The sequence below is a fragment of the Lepidochelys olivacea genome, assembly GCF_965140295.1.
Source record: "Lepidochelys olivacea isolate rLepOli2 genome assembly, chromosome: 3".
NCBI classification, from domain to species: domain Eukaryota; kingdom Metazoa; phylum Chordata; order Testudines; family Cheloniidae; genus Lepidochelys; species Lepidochelys olivacea.
The window spans coordinates 159463107-159482956 of NC_140413.1; the positions used below are offsets into that span (position 1 = coordinate 159463107).

At 44.7% G+C, this 19850-nt stretch overlaps 1 protein-coding gene across 2 annotated transcripts in view; it reads left to right on the plus strand.

Moving 5' to 3' along the window:
• Positions 1-7094: 7094 nt before the first annotated feature.
• LBR (lamin B receptor) overlaps positions 7095-19850 on the plus strand; it is a 47260-nt gene continuing 34504 nt past the window's right edge. Inside the window, exons 1-3 of one of the 2 annotated variants that reach the window (XM_084624167.1) lie at positions 7095-7434; positions 14633-14812; positions 19282-19470. In XM_084624167.1, coding sequence (XP_084480293.1) covers positions 14648-14812; positions 19282-19470 — 354 coding nt within the window. In that variant the 5' untranslated portion in view covers positions 7095-7434; positions 14633-14647. The remainder of the gene's footprint in view (positions 7435-14632; positions 14813-19281; positions 19471-19850) is intronic. The other variant, XM_084624166.1, reaches the window with a different exon arrangement.

Sequence of the window (19850 nt, forward strand, 5' to 3'; positions counted from 1 at the left end):
TTAAATATCCCCAGCTGTCTGAAAATATTTTCCCACGATTGTTACAATCAATACCTGCAGTCACTAAAATGAAAATGATTAGAGGAAAAACAATACTTTTTCTGGTTTCAGAGTAGCAGCCGTGTTAGTCTGTATTCGCAAAAAGAAAAGGAGTACTTGTGGCACCTTAGAGACTAACAAATTTATTTGAGCATAAGCTTTTGTGACTTTGTATATAGTCTGCCACTTCTCCCTATTTGGGTGAGTTAGGCAACAAAAGAGAGATTTCATTTATAAAAAGAAAATAGAAAAAATTGATTGTAAAGCCATATATATTTGCAGGGGGCTCAGGGAAAGTAGTTTAGCCTTTTTAAATTTACTAGATTTCAAGTTTGTGATGTTTTAATTATTAAAATGTTATTGGATCATCTTAGATTACTAATCTCAAATGACCACTTAATTTAACATCCATACCAGCAAGTACATTGGCTGAATTTTGTAAATAAATCCTCAATTGTTCAAATTACAAGATCTCCAATCCAGGTTTGACAAACAACTCCAAAAGACCCTCTTTCACTGTGAAAGCATATTATTCTCCAAATGAGATTACAATTGAAAACCTACATATTTAGACAATTTATTATATGCCTTTATCACTAGTAAAATAAAGTTGGCTCACTGTAAGCATGAATTGGATCTTTCTTTGTTTAAATATACAAACTGTCTGCCTGAAAACAAATCCTAATAGATTATCACTGTAAACTGTGCAATATTGGATTACAGTTCAGAAACAAATTGTCCACTTGAGGTCAGAAATGTGCTTCAGTTGCTCTGCTCCTTCCACTAAGATCTATCTAATGTCCGTCAGTCAAAAATAAATGTCTTAATAGGATTAAAGAGCAAATTTGTACTAACTGGATTGTTTCAAATCTGTACTCTAACATGATTTTGTGACACTGATTCCGGTTCAATGGTGTGCCTGATTTAATTTAGAAGCCTCTTAATAGCTTATGTAGTGGAACATAAAATGAATACAAAGGGCATTTTGATAAAGAAAATACAAATTGGTGTTTGTTCTTCTTAGTAAGAAAGCTGAATAAAAAATAGACTTTCTGGGTTGGTATTAGTATTTGCACCAAGATTTCCATTGCCTTGCAGAACTGGAAAGTTAAGGACAGAGCTGAACATATAGTGGAAATCATTTATTACAAATCTTCATTTGATAATGAAAGTGGATTTCACTTTCAGATTTGGTTTCTGTGAATATTAAGGCTTTTGAAATATACTAATGTGAATATCTGTGAAAAGCAAACTTTAGATGAATACTTGAGCTTAAAGTGAATTTCAAGTTTTCTAAGTATAATAGAGTTCACACTGGGTATTAAATATATAGGTGACCGTGAAAAAATGAGTATTATAATGAAATAGGCAACTTGAAAATTGTGTTTTATTGATTAGTTACATAAGTCATGTTGAATTTTGTCATCCTTTATGGGCATATGTATGGTTTATTACCAACACAGTGAAATTTTTGAATTGTATATTCCAACATACATGATATTACACTCACACTGTTGGTTTGTTACAAATGATGTCTCGGTTCAGTTCATAATGAAGTGTTGCTAACTCTCTCAATTGTATTAAGAGTCCAACAATATTTAGTGTTATTCTTAAAGCTCCAACTGATTTAATTAGGTGAGAATCTGTGTTAATTTATTTTTAAACCTGTAAGTTTCTAGCTGTCAGAACTACAGAGGAAATCTTGAAAACAAACTCCAAAGGCTCAAAAATCAGAAAGCAAATAAAAACAACGCACAATGTATTAATTTTAGAATCTCAGGTTTCAGAGTAGCAGCCGTGTTAGTCTGTATTTGCAAAAAAGAAAAGGAGTACTTTTAGAATCTCAGGATTTTTAAGATAGTCATATGATTTCTCGGGGCCTAACTCATGGTTTCTGCGTGGATGGGGTTGTCAGTCTTTTAATGGATACTATTTACACCACAAAAGCAAATGAACATGTTTATTTTTAGCCTTCTTGGCAGTCTTGATGGATAAGTGAAGTATTGATTGGGCTACAAAATAAACTCCCTGTCATGTCAATTCTCCATGACAGAGTTGAGGAACTTTGGCAGGACAGTGAAGGGGAGCTTGTATTGCCATTGACTATTCAGTATATTAAGGATGAAGAGAAGACTTTGAGGTTTTTAATCCAAATACATACATCAGTATTAAATTAATTTTAAATGAGCACGTGTAAAATAGATAAATCACTTGCCTTACTGGTGGAAATAAAAAACTAAATTGAATTTTATTGAGAAATAAATATAGTGCATTTATGTTGCCTTTTCACAATATATTTCTGTGCAGATAACAAGAAATATTATTGCTTAGGTTTCCTGATTTCAAAATATGCCAGTCATTCTCATATACTTTCTTGTATCAGGCTGGCTTAAAGGGATACCACCAATTATTATAAATTTTAAATACATAATCTGTATATATATCTTGTTTGTGACATTCAAAAATATTATCTATTGCAGTGATTCTCAAACTTTTTTACTGGTGACCCCTTTCACGTAGCAAGCCTCAGAGTATGACCCCCCATCAGTTAGAAATGCTTTTAAATATATTAACACCATTATAAGTGCTGGAGACAGAGTGGGTTTGTGGTGGAGGCTGACAGCTCGCGACCCCTGAGGGGTCAAGTTTGAGAACCCCTGGTCTACTGCATTTAATCCAAGAGATGTTTGCTTTCTGGTGGTTAAGTGAAGCGGGTCCTGTATTTCCATTCAACATCACAGGCATGTTGCAAATCTTATTATATAAAGTGCTTCTGGATCCTTGGTGAAAGGTGCTAATCCAACAATAGATGTCTTAAAAAGTAAAATATGAACTAGTATAATTATAATTCTTACTTTGTCACACCCACATATGACAATCCCCTTCCCCCCAGGAAAGACAGAAGTATTTTAAAAAGGCAGGAAATAATGTGCGATTTACACTTCCTCTTTGGCTCCTTGTCATATGATGGGTCAAAATCAAGGCTGTGACTTTGACATTCAAAACCACTCATGAAATAAGTCAAAATTTATCACTTTACACAGATCATCATCTCCCAGGGCAGCTACATTCCCCTGAAACAATGGAGCTGTCAACCTCAAGAGGCAATCTTATGTTACTCCTGGGGGAACTGTGTGCCACTGCGCATGCGTAGAATTTATGTTCACCGGAGATTTGTTTCCCTGCAGAAAAATGACTTTTTGACACGGAAGCAAAGGGAAGCCACGAAAGCAGTCATGTGACCCTCCCCAGCAGTATGTTTTGGGTGCCCAGGGCAGCCTGCAGAGAGGTAAATCACTGTGGGGCAGGAGTGAGACTGGGGAAGACACAGCTGGTAGTTCCTACCCTGCACCAGGCTCAGCTGCTAGTCCCAGCTGGGGTGGGGAGGACAGAACTTCCTCTTGCCCTGCCCTTCCTCAGACCCACCCCCAGATTTCTCCCCCAGCTGTAGGAAGCTCTGCAAACTCCACCCCATGCTTCCTGCACCCATCGCTCCTCAGCTGCCGGGGGAGGGATCCGTTTAGAGGGAGCTGCTCCCCCATCCATCCAACCCCCGTGCATCCAGACCCCTTCATACCCACACCCTCTCACTGAGCCTCATCCCTTCCCCGCACCCAGAACCCCCATGATGAGCCCCACTCTCCCTTCACCTGGACCACCCTGACGAGTCACCTGCACCCAGATCCCACCCCCCACCGAGCCCTAACTAGCTGCACCTGGATCCCCACCTTATCAAGCCCCATTTGCTCAGCATCTAGACCCACCTATTGAGCCCCCCACACCTAGCCCCCCCGCTGAGCTCTATTCCCCCCACATTCAGACTTCCCCTTCTGAGCCCCAACCACCTTCACCTGGACCCCCCACAGAGTCTCATTATCATTGCACTCAGAACCCCCCAACAAGCCCCTGTGCATCTAGATCCGCCCTGCACCCTACTCCCCCACTGAACTGTCCACATCCAGATTGCCCCACACAGAATCCTCTCAAGCCACACCTGGATTCCCCCCACACTAAGCCCCTCCACACTTGGATCCTGCCTTGCTGAGCCTGCCTTTCCAGGTGCACCTGGCACAGAGGGGCAGGGCTTTGGGGTGTTTCTGGGGCAAGGCTGATCATTGTGCTGTGTCAGGGTTGGGTGCAGCCTTACCACTGACTCCATGTCCCGGGAGTGGGGAGCTGCAAAGTTATCTCCCACCTCTGTGCAGCCAGTGGCATGTGCTCCCCAATGCCATGCTGAAGCCTCCACATTTGACAAATAAAGTTTGCAGAATTTTAAAATAATGTGTGCAAAATTTTTAATTTTTTGGCATAGTATGCCCTGAGGAGTATTATAAGCATCGGTGACAGAGTCTTTGCACCAAATGCCCATGAACCTGGAACTCCTGGCAGAGAAGCAGCATGACTTAAAAACCTCAGCTTCTTTAGAGAAAAATTTACATTCTTTGGCTTAGCCTACCTATAATAATATTAATTAAAAATTATCCAATTCCTGCAGATGGAAATGAAGGGAGAGAAAATTGTATCTTTAGCCCTTAGGCTGTCAAACTGTGTAGTTAGACAACGGGGGGAGGATAAGGTAATATCTTTATTGGACCACCTTCTGTTGGTGGAAGGGTCAGGCTTTTGAGCTTCACAGGGCTCTTCTTCAGGTCTGGAGAAGGAAACTAGAGAGTCCAAGCTAAATACAAAGTGGGACAGATTGTTAAGCATAAGGGATTCACACATGCTGTAGGGGACCACTTCAAATGAAGTGGGCAATGAACACCTGTGCAGACATAGGACAATGGAGTTAGCAGGGTGTGTTACAAGTTGTTGTAATGGGCCATAAAACCTGTACTTGTTAAGTCTGTGGTTTTTAGGGTTCAGTAGAGTTATGGGTTCAAAAGACGAGATTGGGAATTAAGAGGTGTTATGCAGGTATCCTTTGAGAATGAGGACTGAGGGGTCAGATATGGAGTGATTGCCTACAGATGATGCAGATAAGACTCAGGTGTTTCTAATACTGCAATCTTTAGACAAGAGTGTAAGTGTGTCTGATCACTGTCTCAATATAGCTTTTAGTATCACCTGAACTTTAGACAGTATTGCCAATTCTCATGATACTTGGTGAACTTATTACGGTTGCAGCCCACAGATGAATGTGATTAAATGAGAATCAGATCATGGGTGGGCAAACTTTTTGGCCCAAGGGCCACATCTGGGAATAGAAATTGTATGGCGGGCCATGAATGCTCAAATTGGGGTTGGGGTGCAGGGAGAAGGGTGAGGGCTCCGACTGGGGGTGTGAGCTCTGGGGTGGGGCTGAGGAGTTTGGGGTGTAGGATGGTGGGACTAAGGGGTTCAGAAGGCAGGAGAGGGATCAGGGGTGGGGTGTGGGGGCTGGGGGTGCAGGCTCTCGGGTGGGGCTGAGGAATTTGGGGTGCAGGAGGGTGCTCTGGGCTGGGTTTAGAGGGGGATCAGAGCTGGTGCTTACCTCAAGCAGCTCCTGGAAACAGCAGCATGTCCCCCCTCTGGCTCCTATGTGGAGATGCAGCCAGGTGCCTCTGTGCACTGCCCCCTCTGCAGGCCCTGTCCCCACAGCTCCCATTGGCCTTGGTTCCCAGGCAATAGTAGCTGTGGGGGTGGTGCCTATGGAGGGAGCAGTACGTGGAGTGGAACCGCCTATGCATAGGAGCTGGAGGGGGGACATGCGACTGCTTCTGGAAGACACATGGAGCGGCCTCCAAACCTGCTTCCCGGCTGGGTGCCAGAGCACTGAAGTGGGGTAAGCCCCAGACCCTGCTCCCCAGTGGGAGCTCAAGGATCTGGCCTCCGGGCCATAGTTTGCCCATCCCCGAGTTAGATACAGCCCTGAAGCGTATACCTTCTTGTGTACAATTTTATGAGGTACTAGGTTCCAAAAAGTAGAGCTCCCAGGGCTAGGAAGTTACCACATGACTGAGTGGTAAATAAAAACCTAGATGAATTAATGCCTATAACCTCTATACAGTCCTCAAACTTGGTTCTATGAGTCAGAATTTTGGATGTACTTCCATCTGCTGCTGGGATGTACTAACTGTTTAGAAAAGTGTTTAATACAAAGGCTGTACACAATGGAGCTAAAATGAGTGTCATACACAGCACTATTCTAGAGTTTTCCTAAAAACCGTATTCCATCCCAAACCTTGTGTTCCTTTCCCTGAATCCTTCCACAAGCTTTAACTTGACGTAAACTAGCATGATGTCTTTGTGACGTTTTTCCCATGTGCTGAGATTGTCCCTCATCCTTGTCCATCATCAGATGTGGATAAAACCTATTAGTAAAATGCTTGTTAAGCTTATGTTTTGGAATATTAGTGGAGAATAGGCCAAGCTCTGTCTATCTGTGCAAATGAACCTGTTGCTGTCAAAGACTGTCAGCAATTGATCCCCCTAAATCGGTACTTGGAATAATGCTAGTGCAAATGAGCAAACCATCTTTCTCTCCTGAAGATTTCAGATTTGTCTTTGTGGGGTTTTTTTCTTTACATGAAAAAGGCCTGATCTACTCTTTGTCTCCGAGGAAAAAGGAACAGTTGTGTCTTATGTCTATACATACAGTGATGCAGTGGCACAGCTGTTATCCATAGCGGTGCGCCGCTGCAGTGTGTATGGTGAAGAGGCTTTACTGCTCACCAGAGTCCACATATTAAAAAAACACTTCTGTATAAGCGCTTTTCAATCAGTGAAACCATTTTCAGTTATTCAGGTGTTCCCTCTCCCCTCCCTGAGTCAGTCTCCCTTCCTCCTGGGTTGCCAACTGGGGGGTTGGATGTATTCCTCCAGATTTCATCACATGACATAATCTTTAATTAAATATTAATATTTAATTGCTGGAGACTCCAGACCAATCTTGGAGGGCTGGCAACCTAGTGGCAGGTGGCTGGCTCTGACAGAAGGAAGGGAACGTCCCTTTCGCGGGGCCTTAGTGTCCTTTGAGGGAATCTGTCTCCTCCACCCTCCAATGAGGCAGAGCCCGGGGGCGGTGCTCGGACTTGAGTGTCCCAGTGAGCGAGTCTGAAGTTTCCTTTCCCCGAGGCGGGGGGGACGAACTCGGACCTGCAGCTCCCTGCTGGGGCAGCTCCGTCACTTGGAGGGCCCGACCGGGGCACAAAAGGGTGGAACGCGCCACCGACTCGTAGCCAATTCCGTGTCTCGGTCGCGATTCAAACCCGGCGACCTGGCCAATGGGGACTGTTGGCGCCCAGCAGCTCGCAGGAAGGGGCGGGGCTGCGGCCGAAGCTCCGCGCGCGCCAGCGGCCCTGTAACCGTCGCTCAGGGTGGTGGTTTACCGTAGCTCGTCGACGGTCCGGTCCGCTCGGCCCGGCCGTGTCGCAGAGGCGATTCCTGCCAGGCCAGGTGGGGGCGGCAGCCCAGGTAAGGATCCGGGACTGAGGGCAGGTGGGGACCAGGACACGCCCCCGTAGCGGCTTTCCCGGGAGGAAGGGCACCGTCCTGTCGCTTCCTCTCTTCCCCTCCCCCACGCTCTGGGGCCTCGCGGTGCCGAGACGTTTCGCTCTGTGCTTTTGGGTGCTGGCGTTAAACTGCTCCCGTCCCGTCCCGCCCCCCCCGCGAGCCTCTCTCGCCCCTGTTTGTTCCGCTCGTTCGCAAACCCGCTGGTGGCGTTCGCATCCCCGAGCGGGCGGTGACCGGTTCCGTTATCCGCCCTCCCCTCCCGTTTGTACGCGGCTGGGGGCGGACAGTGACCAGAGGGAGGCTCGTGGCGGGGCAGCCCCGCGAGCTGAAGCGTCCATGAAAACAGGCGTGTAGCGCCCTCTCCAGCGGGCGAGACTGGCCGGCTCCCCTCTGGGGCGGGGCTGTCCCCCCGCTTACACCCTGTCAAAGAGCCGGACGACGACGACTGGGTGCCTCGCCTCGTCCGAGCTGACGAGCGAGGCGCAGGCGGGGGCTGAGACGCTGGCGCCGGGGGGAGCGCGGGATGCTGCGAAACAAACAAGAGCGAGACTTTATATCGCGCGCAAAAGTGGGGCTTCGGGGGGGGGCTGCAGAGGAAAGTGATGGCCCCGGGTCGTTTCCTCGTCCCCTTCCATTCTCTTTACTCGCACGGCCGGGGGAGGATTCCCGATCCACAAAGCAAACTTGAGATGTGGTTGTTCCATTTCCATGTCGTGCTCTAGCCATTGATCATTGAAGCGTTTCTGTCAAGTTAAATGGGAAAAGTTTAAATAATGACGTTTTCCCTCCATTTTGAATGGTTCTGGTTGAAAGTATATTTAAAGGGAACGAATGCACCCTTCTCTACTATCTTCAAGATTCGCCTTACAAAGGCTGGCAGGTTTTCTCTTCAGTTGGGTATTTGGTAGTTGTCAGTGATGGTCTTTGTCAGTTGCTTTTAAATTTAAAATGTAAATACTGTATAGAAATGGGGAGATGGAGTGGTGTTGCTGTCTTTTCTTCTTTGCCTGTGCCCCTTAACGCGACAAAAAACTAGGTACTAATTTTTTGGTAAGGCTGGTGTGAAAGATACTATGCAAAATACTTTTGTGTTAGATACACCAACTAATGTTTTGACTTGACACCCAACTATTTTACTATACTATTTTGGTATATGTAATATAAGGATAGTTAAAGTCAGATCAAAGTATTGTTTTGTTTTTGCTCTAAGCCAATTTAAGTTTGCTTGCAAGCACATTTTATTTTCCAGATTTTGTAAATGCATTAAATTACATGTAAAAATGTATAATCTGACTTTTTAAAAATAGTATTAAGATAGTATTTTAGTCCTCTTAGTTCTTAAAAAGTTAGCTTGCTGATTCCATTCTTTCTAATCAAATCTCTAAATTGGCACTATACAAATAATTAAGATTGTAAATGTAATTATGGTTGGGCCTGAAGTTTTTGTATTCAGGTTTGTTGATTTAATGTGAAAGTGGCATGAGTGATGGTGTGGGCAAACATAATCTCCTAGACCCCAATTGTACAAAAATGTACATATGTACTGTGAGAACTTCTTCCATTGAAGGCCATGCCTTAGTGAGTATTGTGGAGAGCTTTTCCTAAAGGGTGATTAAATATTATTTAAGTACTGTACAGTCCATGGCCTGGAAACTGCACTGTGAAACTAAAATGCAAAAGACAGTTTGAAGAGCAGCTAGAGAACATGTTGACCATAGGAGGACTGATGATATAACCTAGCATAGAGACAGCCACTCTTCATTAAAAATGTTCACTGCTGTTAGTGGTGGGAACAGTAGTATGGGTAAGGTCCCATTGACTGCTGATGCTTTAACTTAATCATAGGTTTCAGAGTAGCAGCCGTGTTAGTCTGTGTTCGCAAAAAGAAAAGGAGTACTTGTGGCACCTTAGAGACTAACCAATTTATTTGAGCATAAGCTTTCATGAGCTACATCTGATGAAGTGAACTGTAGCTCACGAAAGCTTATGCTCAGATAAATTGGTTAGTCTCTAAGGTGCCACAAGTACTCCTTTTAACTTTAATCATGTTACCTAATCAGGTCCAGATTACACAATGGTTAAAATGGTGGTAGATGCCAGCATTTACGTGTGCAAAACAAGTAGCCAGACAAATAGTGGAAATGGTGGTCTTAAAATTATGTGTCTTACAGAATGTTTGAACACAAAACTAAGAATAAACTAACTTCTCCTTTGTGAATACCTGCTGTTCCATTAGATATGACTACTGGCATGTTCTTCCTTATCTTCAAAGTATGGAGAGTCTCTCTTCACCTTCTGTCTTCTGAAAAACTAGCCTTCTCTTCTAGTATGCACAGCATAACGCATAAATGTTCAGCTCTCCTCAATATTTCCTCCTCAATGTTTCTGCTCAATATGGCAAAGCTGTGGGTTCCTTTGGCATTCTCCCAACATTTCCAAACAGGAAAGGTTTTTCAGTTTTATTTCTCCCTTCAGTCCTGGTAGGGGGATGGGCTACTAAAGGATTCTGAGGGAAGACAGTATTATTGGATGCCCATTCAGTGGTTCAAAGGGGCTATAGCTCTTTCTGCATTCCACAGCAGCAAGAGTGCAAGGAGGCCTTAAATTGCTTAAGGGTAACATTTTGGTGGTAGGACCTGGTCTTTTGGAAAGCATTTTCCTGCCTCTTTCTCTCTTAGCTAGTCCAAAGATCAGGTCAGTAAGAAGGGCAGGAGGCCTCCTGTATGCGTCCCTGTTGTGTGGCCTCTGAATATTCATGTGTCTCTCTAGCTCACTTTATGCATGTGTCATTCAGCACCAGAGGTAGCAGTACCTCCGAACCAGCTCTAAAACTTCTGATGGCTCTCTAATTTGAAAGCATCCTCAAGATCCTCACCCCTTTTGGGCTATCAGCATTGGATCCTGAGCTCTCACAGAAAGAGGTTGGGAGTGGGATAAGACAGAAAACAAATCCAATACCTTCAAATAAATCGGATTTACAGATCGGAATTAGTTTGCCCATTCTTTTAGGGCAGACTGGCGATCCAGTGTATTGAATATTTTGTTCTTCTGGGTCCCTCAGTATGTGTTTGGGAGGCCTTGTTTATTCTGCTGTTTTACCAGACCTTTATTGGTCTTTCTCAGGGATGCAACAGAATAGTTTTGCGCCTTTTGCCGATGCCAGTAGAACTTCTATTTTCTGTCCACCTCCCTTGAAGCATATGATCAGTGTGACCTAACCCTATAAACCTCTTTACCACACTTTCCACTGGCTTTACTCAACAGTGCGATGAAGTGATCTTGTCCATACCTCTAGCGTGACTTATTACTCAAATAACTGGAATCTGAAGGTAGAGGCTATGTAACTACTTTGATTGTGGCATCCATGAACTCAACAAAAATGAAGATTACCTGGAATAGGAAAGTCCTGGAATTGATGTTTTCATTCTAGGACTTCAGTCAGATGGTCTCCTATGTTGGAATAGTGGAGAGAAAACAAAATGAACATCTAGTTATATCACATAATAATTAAGAAAGGCCCACACAACCTTAATTTGGCCCCTTTTGGAGGAGTATATGCATTATAATACAGTCTCAGTGGCAAAGAACTGAGAGCTGCAGGGAGAGCCTCTGCTTTTGCTGCTGCCTCTCTGCACAGAGCTAAAGCAGAAGCCCCTCCCTGCAGCTCCCAGCTGTTTGCTGTTGCAGTGGAGCTAACTCCTGGGAGCTGCAGGGATTGGCCCCTGAGGGTAGTGGGGAGTTTGCTGGTGGTCGGGGGACATGACTCAAACTGTTATGGGGGCGAACCTTTAAACTGTGCCCTCCACCCTCAGTAGGCACTAGTGGTCTCTGGCAGAAACCCCTAGCCCTGCTGCAGGGCAGAAGCCCCGAACCTCCCCTCCCTCTACCCAGTCTGGTAGTCAGAGAATGGGGGAAAGTAGGCGGGCGGTGGTGGCTCCATGAGCCATACTTTAACTGTAAAAGAGACGCATGTAACTCATGAGCCACAGTTTGGCCACCCCATGCTATATAATGTGAAGTACTTGAGGGGGAAATCGGGCCCGGGGGGGAGGGTCTCAAATTGGGCACCCAAAAATAGTGGATACTTTTGACTAGGGTGACTGTATTTTCCTATGCTGAATACGGGACACCTGGTAAAATTACTCTGATTGCCGTTGAACTCACTTGAATAAATCAGAACTATGCAGTACAAACATTTAAATTAACATCAAGTTGACTGAGCCCCCGTTAAAAAGAAATACTTCCTAGTTGGATTTATTTTATTTACCTTCTTATCTTTTAAGACTTTCGGGTTCATAGGGGGAGGGTTGACACACACACACACTCTGGTACCTCTTGCTCATGCTGGAGGGGTGTTGACCAAGCAACCCAACCCTACCTCGCCAGCACTCGGTGCCTTCATGCCTGGCTGGGCCCCTGGGATGGACCCGCCTCTCCTGGTACCTGGCACCGGGTCTTCCCAAGACAACACACAGAATGTGGCCAGCAGAAGCTTTTTGGCACTGTGCAGGAGGGAAGGAATGGGAGCTGCTTCCAGCTGTGGGTGGGGAGGGATGACCTGGCCTGTGTCTTTCAGGGCTCATCTCTTCCCTGTGGCCACCCCCTCCATCCCCACCCCCAGTGGCTGGAAGGAGCTTGTCCCTTCCTGCTGGCACAGTGTTGAAAGGCAGCTAACACCTCCAGGCTGCTGCTGGCCACTTGACATAAGCCAGTAGCCTCCATCTACAGCATGGGCAGAAAGGGGTTAAGTTCCAACGACTATGCACCAGGGCCCAGGGAACCTGATTGCAGGAGCTTCAAGGAACTGGCCAGAGAGGTGGCTCAGCAGGGGAAGGTGCTTAGGGGACAGAGCAGCCCTGTGCTCCCTGGGGGCAGGACCCAGGGTGAGGGGCAGTGTGTCACCATAAATTATGGTGCCCTATGTATGTGTGTGTGTGGGGAGGGTGTTCATGCTCAAGGGCTGCAGAACCGTGAAGACAGGAGCTGTGGAGGCTGCTCACATGGGGAGGCTGGCACCAGCAGCAGGAAGTGGAGCAACCCAGCCTAGTCCTCTCCCCCCGCCCCAGGTGTGTTGCTTGGGTGCAAGGGGGGGTTGGGGAAAGGACTGTCCCCCGCACTGACAGGTAATGCGGGGCCACTCCACTTCTTGACGGCTGGTTCGGCTTCCCCTGCCCTGCCCCCAGGTGTGTTGCTTGAGGCGGGGAGAACCGACCCCTGCACTCATCGGCAGTGGGAAGTGAAGCAACTCGACTGGGAGCTGGCAGAGTGGAGCGGGCTGGGGCCGGATTGCTCCGCTTCCTGCTGGTGAGTGCAGGGTCAGGCCTGACCCCTGCTGCTGGTGCAGGCCCCCTGCTAATCCTCCAGGCAGCGTCCCTTGCTGGGGAAGAGGCTTGCGGGGAAGAGGTGGAATAGGGGCGGAGCAGGGGGGAAGACTAAGAGGCGGGGAGGAGGGAGTTGTCCCTGGCCCCACACTCCCTGTAGGGACGGCCCTGCCCCTTGCAGTGGCTGCAGCCGGCCTGGTGGGGGCAGGCAGTGGTTGGGGGATAGAGCTGGCTGTCAGAGCTGGTGCTGCCGCGTATGCAGCACGCAGCTGTGTAGGGCACCATGAAATTTGGGACAATTTGGTGCCCCAAATTTCATGGTGCCCTACGCAGCTGCGTATGCCGAGGGACAGCTCTGCTGAGGGGGGTGGGTGAAGAGGGTGCTAAGCCCCTGCCCGATGGGCTGCTTGGAGCCTGCAGGTTCAGGCTGAGCAGGCTGGAAATGGCTTCCTCGTCCTTTCCCCCGCCATTCCAGAGCTTAGCAGAGAGAGCCTTCCTTGTGCCAGCGCTATGTGGGGCTTTGACACAGGCAGGACTGGGCTCCGCTTGGCTAGCACCCCAGGCCAGAGGGTTTTGGGCTTTCCCAGGGTGTTGGCCCAGCCACTGGCGGAGGGGGGGAAGGAAGGAGCCTGCTGGCCGGGCTGTTGGTGAGCTCAGCGCTCCGACCAGGGGCTGGTTCTCTGTGCAGCGCTGGGAGTGGGATGCGCTCCAGTTGGGGGGATATGGAGAAGCAGTAGGGCTCGGGGAGCTGAAGGAGCAAAGCAGGGAGGAGCTGATGGGTGGGTAGCAGAGGCAACACCTAACCAACTGCTGCCTGGCATCTGCCCACACACAACAGCCACTGCAGTCAGTGCTGGTCAGAAATGGGACAGATGGGCGGGGCCCTGCTGGCTAAGAGCCAGCACGCAGCAGGGGCTGTGCTGATGGACCAGCAGGAGGAGTGGCTAGCCCCACGCGTTGCATCTTCATCCTGCTACCAGACTCACGCACACACCCCCACCGTCAGCTGCTGGATCCCCCCACTCACCACTGGTGGGTGGGAGGCTGGCAAGCAGGGATCCGGCCAACAGCAGGACCTGCTGAGACTGATGGGAGAGGAGTGGGGAGACGGAAAATACAGGACAGTTTGCCCATTTTGCAGAAAAAAGGACACCTGCAGGAGGGTTTAAATACAGGACTGTCCCTTTAAAAACAGGACATCTGGTCATTTTACTTTTGATCTTAATCTCTCTATCAACTCCCCATATGTGAAATGGGGATAATATCTCCATATCTCATAAGTATTGTGAAAATACATAAATAAATGGTTGCAAAGCACTCAGTTATTATCATGATGTATACCATAGAAAAAGCCATGAGGAAATTTAATAATTTTCTCTTCAGAGCAGTTTCAATAATGTGCATTAAATAAGACATGAGGCAGTATGTCATTCAATATGGATAATACAGCTGCTCTTTCAGTGAGTACCATCCATCCTGTGCACTGAATGAGGTAGGGATCTTGTGGAAAAAATAGTTTGTGATCATGTCATTAAGGACTGTATCATAATATATTCTCTGGGGGCACATGGATTAAAGTTGCACAAGCAACTTTAATTCTGGTATTTCCTAAATTCTGAGTGCTTGACTTGGCAATCTTAATAATGTTCTTTTAAAATAGGTTTTTTGTTTTGGTGCATAATATGGATAACACACGTAGATTCAACAGATTTGGAATGCTTTATTTTTGCATTCCGGAATAGACCATCACAATTGTGCTTCTGTATAGAAAGATTAGGGGAAAAAAGGTGGGAATGAAGGTCTGGCTTAAATTTGTCATTTGATGTACTTTTTTTTAGGGATTCTTTTGGAAAATGCCAAACAGAAGATTTGCGGCTGGTGAGGTGGTGATGGGTCGTTGGCCAGGAAGTGTCCTCTATTATGAAGTACAAATAACTAGCTATAATGACCTCACTCACTTTTACACTGTTCAGTACAAAGATGGAACTGAGCTTGAGTTGAGGGAAAGCGATATAAGGGTAAGTGTTCATCTGTATAATAATATTTAGAATCCATACTGAAGTCCTGACTAAGTTCAAAATGTGTACTATATTAAAAGTTTTAAGAACTTTGATCCCATTTGCTATCTAGAAAACTTGGTGATATATTTTGAAAATGAAGGCCCAGGCCTGCAAGTATTCCACAAATAGAGCTCCCATTACAGGACTGTACCACACAATTGTGGAATTGCCTACAGAGCTGTTAGCTAGATTTTTGTTAAGTAAGCCAATTTAAAAAACAAAATCTAAGTTTCTTTTAAAATACCCTTTTTAAAATAGTATGTACAGAGCAATTAAAAAAATACTCTTTTCGTAAGGGTATTCTGCTCCAATGATGACTAGTAGAGTTCTTAAGGATGAGGAGAATAACACCAAACATCCTAAAAGAAAAGGAGTACTTGTGGCACCTTAGAGACTAACACATTTATTTGAGGGGGGAAAAAACCTTTTGTAGTGATAATCAAGGTGGGCCATTTCCAGCACATCTGAGGAACAGTGGGGGAGGCGAGGAAATAAACATGGAAATAGTTTTACTTTGTGTAATGACCTATCCAATACCAGTCTTTATTCAAGCCTAAGTTAATTGTATCCAGTTTGCAAATTAATTCCAATTCAGCAGTCTCTCGTTGGAGTCTGTTTTTGAAGTTTTTTTGTTGAAGAATTGCCACTCTTAGGTCTGTAATCGAGTGACCAAAGAGATTGAAGTGTTCTCTGACTGGTTTTTGAATGTTATAATTCTTGACATCTGATTTGTGTCCATTTATTCTTTTACGTAGAGATTGTCCAGTTTGACCAATGTACATGGCAGAGGGGCATTGCTGGCACATGATGGCATATATCACATTGGTAGATGTGCAGGTGAACAAGCCTCTGATAGTGTGGCTGATGTGATTAGGCCCTATGATGGTGTCCCCTGAATAGATATGTGGACACAGTTGGCAACGGGCTCAGGCCCATCCCTCTCCTCCTTACTCTATGCCATGTGCCTGCTTCTTGCCTCTTAAATTTGTTCAGTTGCTATTACTTGTGAATGCCTTCCTGTAGGACCTGCCTATGAGTTTCCCTTGAATGTAATATCTATGTGCTAATGCGTGAGACAGGAAGTCAACTGACAGCAGCAGAATGCTAAAACTGAATAGACACCAAATGCTGTCAAATGCATAAAGTACACAGGGAGGAAGACATTTCCATTATAATATTACAGATAGAAGGTACAACCTTTTTAGACATAGTTTTTAAGTGGATGGTACTCTAAGATACTGCTTAATCTTGACCCTTACATACGAGCTGCAAAAGAATGGAAGGAAGTATACTTTCTTTTTTTGTGTGTTTTTGTTTTTTTTTGTGTAATGGCTTGAAAGTTGTTTTTTAAAAAGATCTTTCAGATAGTAGGTCTAATTTTTAGATGGCAGTCTTGTCTTCTGTAGTTGGCTGTGTTGCACAAGAAAAAATGGGACTCTGAATTCTCCACTAGAGATGGTAATTGTGGTTGTGTATTGTAGACTTGGGTGAGGCGTTTTCATCGGTGTGTTATCAGGTGCTTACTCCAGAGATAATCTAGATGACGCGGTGGGAAAAATGCCTGAATCCTCTCAACATTTCAGTTTCCACCATTGGTAACTCGTGGAATTATGCTGAATTGTACTCTCTGTTGAAGTCTTAAATAGTCTAAAGTGGGTGAAAGATGAAGGAAAGGTCATTTTAATTTATAAGCAAGTTATTTAAAATCGCTGTTCAACACCAAAGAGTCAAAGGAATTATGTGAACTCTTTTTGTTCAAATGAGAATCTGTTTGTTAGGGGTTTCTTATGGCTACTGATGAGGTTAGAATTGTTTTAGAAAGAAAAAATATGTTTAAATGATAGGAAGCATGCATATGAGGACTAATGAAAGCTTGTTCCGTTCAGTTTGGGGCAGGGTTGCTATCTATTCTAAACACTGCTTTTCTGAACAACATTTAGCAATTTTGATAATGAAGGGAATAAAAATCTTCATTACCGTCATGGCTTTCACCACCACTCTTGGGACAAAAAAACTCCTCTCTTTCCTGATCCTGAAATATGTTCAGATCAGGTGAGGAGAAGGGACCAGAGATATTAACATCTCCTTGGCTGTGTCCTGAACAAGTCCTGATAAGAAAAGCTAAGGTTTCTACTACTGGTCCCTTCCTAATGTCAGTTTTTTCCATAATCTTTATCACTTTGAATGAATAGCTGTGCCTTTCAAAGTAGTCAGGTCCCCAAGCCATTGAGGATAAAATTTCCAAATAGTTCCCAAATGACTTAGACATTTAAATTTTTACTGAAAGTCAGTAGGATGTAGGTCTCTAAATCACTGTGGCCTTGTCATCATTATCAAAGACTGGTCGTTTCTTAATGCAAATTAGAAAATTGAGTTAGCGTCGGCCACCAACTTAACCTGCTAAATTGTGCGAAAGCTACAGATTACCTTGTCTTCACTAGGATTTGACCTCTAATAGCCTTACTCGAGTGAGGTAATGTCTACACTGGCAATTGAACGACAAAACTCTCTCTCCCCCCCCACACACACAAACATTTTGCTGGCGGTAAGCTCGCTTGGGTAGGAAGGTTTTTGTCGGCAGGAGAGCCGACAAAGAGTGGCTACACTGTGCGACTTTTAGCGGCATGGCTGTAGTGACACAGCCATGGCGCTAAAAGCTGTGTAGAGTAGAGTTAGCCTTAGACATACTTTTTTCCTAGTGAAGATACAATCTTAGGTGCTTTTGAAAACTTTACCCTTACAGTTTTATATGTGAAAAACAATATCTTAAACTCCATCCAGAAACCAGTGTGGATCCTGAAACTTTGGTGTTATGTGTTCTTAGTGAGAAATACTGCTTTTTAAATGGGCTGCCACATTCTACAGCACTCTGTTTCTAGGTTGATTTAAAGTGAGTTGCCTTGTGCAAAACACATTGCAGTAATCTAATCTTGGGGTGATAAATGCAGAAGTAACAGAGTTCACATCTGAATGAAGTGGTTTCAGTCTCCTGGTCAGATATCGATGAGTCTTCCTTACCACAGCTGCTAATAAATCATTGAGCAGCAGCTGGGAATTCAACCATACTGTCATGATGCAAACTTTAACAAGTAGTAGGCATGCACCTTACATTAAAGGGAAGATAATTGTTGTCATATCTCATTTTATAGTTGCTTCTCTCAGATTATGTTAGTTTTATTTTAGACTGAGGTCAAGTCTACACTGTAAACTTATATGGGTATAACTACGTCACTGAGGAATGTGAAAAATCCACATCACTGAGCAGTGCATTTATATCAAGCAAACTTCTGGTGTAGACAGCACTATGTTGAGAGGAGGGCTTCTCCTGTCAATATGTTAATCCACCTCAATGAGAGGCGGTACTTCTGTCGGAGGGAAAAGCCCTCCTGTTAGTGTAGTAGCAGCATCTTTGCAGAAGTGCAACAGCTAGGTCTCATCTGTGCGCCTAATCTCTACAATCTCAGGGAGAAGCCATTCAACAGAACTGGTTGAATCGATGATGGTGAAATAGAGCTGGGTGGTATTAGCGTACTGAAAATACTGTATTCCAGTCTTCCTCAGGGACCTGCGTACACACTGAACAACAGGGGAAACAAGTTAGAGTTCTGCAGAACTCCATGAGAGAGTACAGATGGCAGAAAATTTCCAAGAACTATTCTCTGCAATATCATAGAATCATAGAATATCAGGGTTGGAAGGGACCTCAGGAGGTCATCTAGTCCAACCCCCTGCTCAAAGCAGGACCAATCCCCAATTTTTGCCCCCGATCCCTAAATGGCCCCCTCAAGGATTGAGCTCACAACCCTGGGTTTAGCAGGCCAATGCTCAAACCACTGAGCTATCCCTCCCCCCCTTCTGATATCTGGAACAAGATCTCAGAAGGCAGCCTGTTTATTCCTGCTGGGATTGTGAGAAGAGTCAGTGGTATCATAGGCAGCTGACATGAAGACCTTGATCTTTACTGCTGCTAGAGGGAGAATGTATTACAATGTTGTTAGTGAAATCTCTGTGCTATACCCAGGTGTGCACCCAAATTTGGCAAGGATTAATGAGACCTGAAGCAACCATATACTTAAGCCTGTCTTGCCTCAGTTGCTTTGATATTAACCAGAAATGGAAGAATAGGGATTAAATACTAATGAGATTCAGCCATTTTGGTCTTATGGAATGTTAGCTGAGTAGGGAAGCTTTGCATTACCCCTGTGTCTGTTCAATTACTAGAGCTGAAAATTGAGTCCCTTTGAGTCCTAAATTTACTACAAATATTTAAACACTTTTATAGGTATTAGATGTTTAAAGCGGTACAAATATATGTTGAGAAATAACAGCTAAAGTTACTATGTCTAATTGTATCTTTATAACTCAACTTGTTCTTTCATTTAGAAAAAACTTTACAAATCATATTTAATGTTTCCTATTTCTTTCAGTCTGTGTCATCATTTAAACCTCGAAAAAGCAATTCTTCCTCCAGTTCTCCTTCCAGACGCAGTGGTAGCCGATCCAGATCTCGTTCTCCTGGTCGATCAGCAAAAGGCAAACGTCGTTCTTCCTCCCAAAGCAGAGAATCTAGAGATGAGAAAAAGAAAACCGCTCGGGAAACTAACTTAACTCTTCTGGTATTGGATTCATTTCTGATTGAGATCTGTTCACTTGCACTGATATGTACTATGTTCTATAAATATGTATAGTCTAAAATGACATTTTTTTAGAGGAGTGAAAACTTTGAAGATTTGGATCTGTGGGTATGTGTCTAGATTTAAAGAAAAAAATTAATAGCACTGTAAATAGAGGTTGAAACAGATTTCCTTCCCAGTTGCTATTATAAGCATAGTATTGCTTATGGTCAGGGCCTGGCTGTAGAATTATGCTCAGGAAGCTCCACTTTCATTTTAACAAAATAAATTTCCTAGCTTACATGGTTATGAAACTTGAAAATGTGTAAAGAGGATGCAGTAATACCTCCTTGAGTTTGCACAGAACTTGAAGCGCTAGTTCT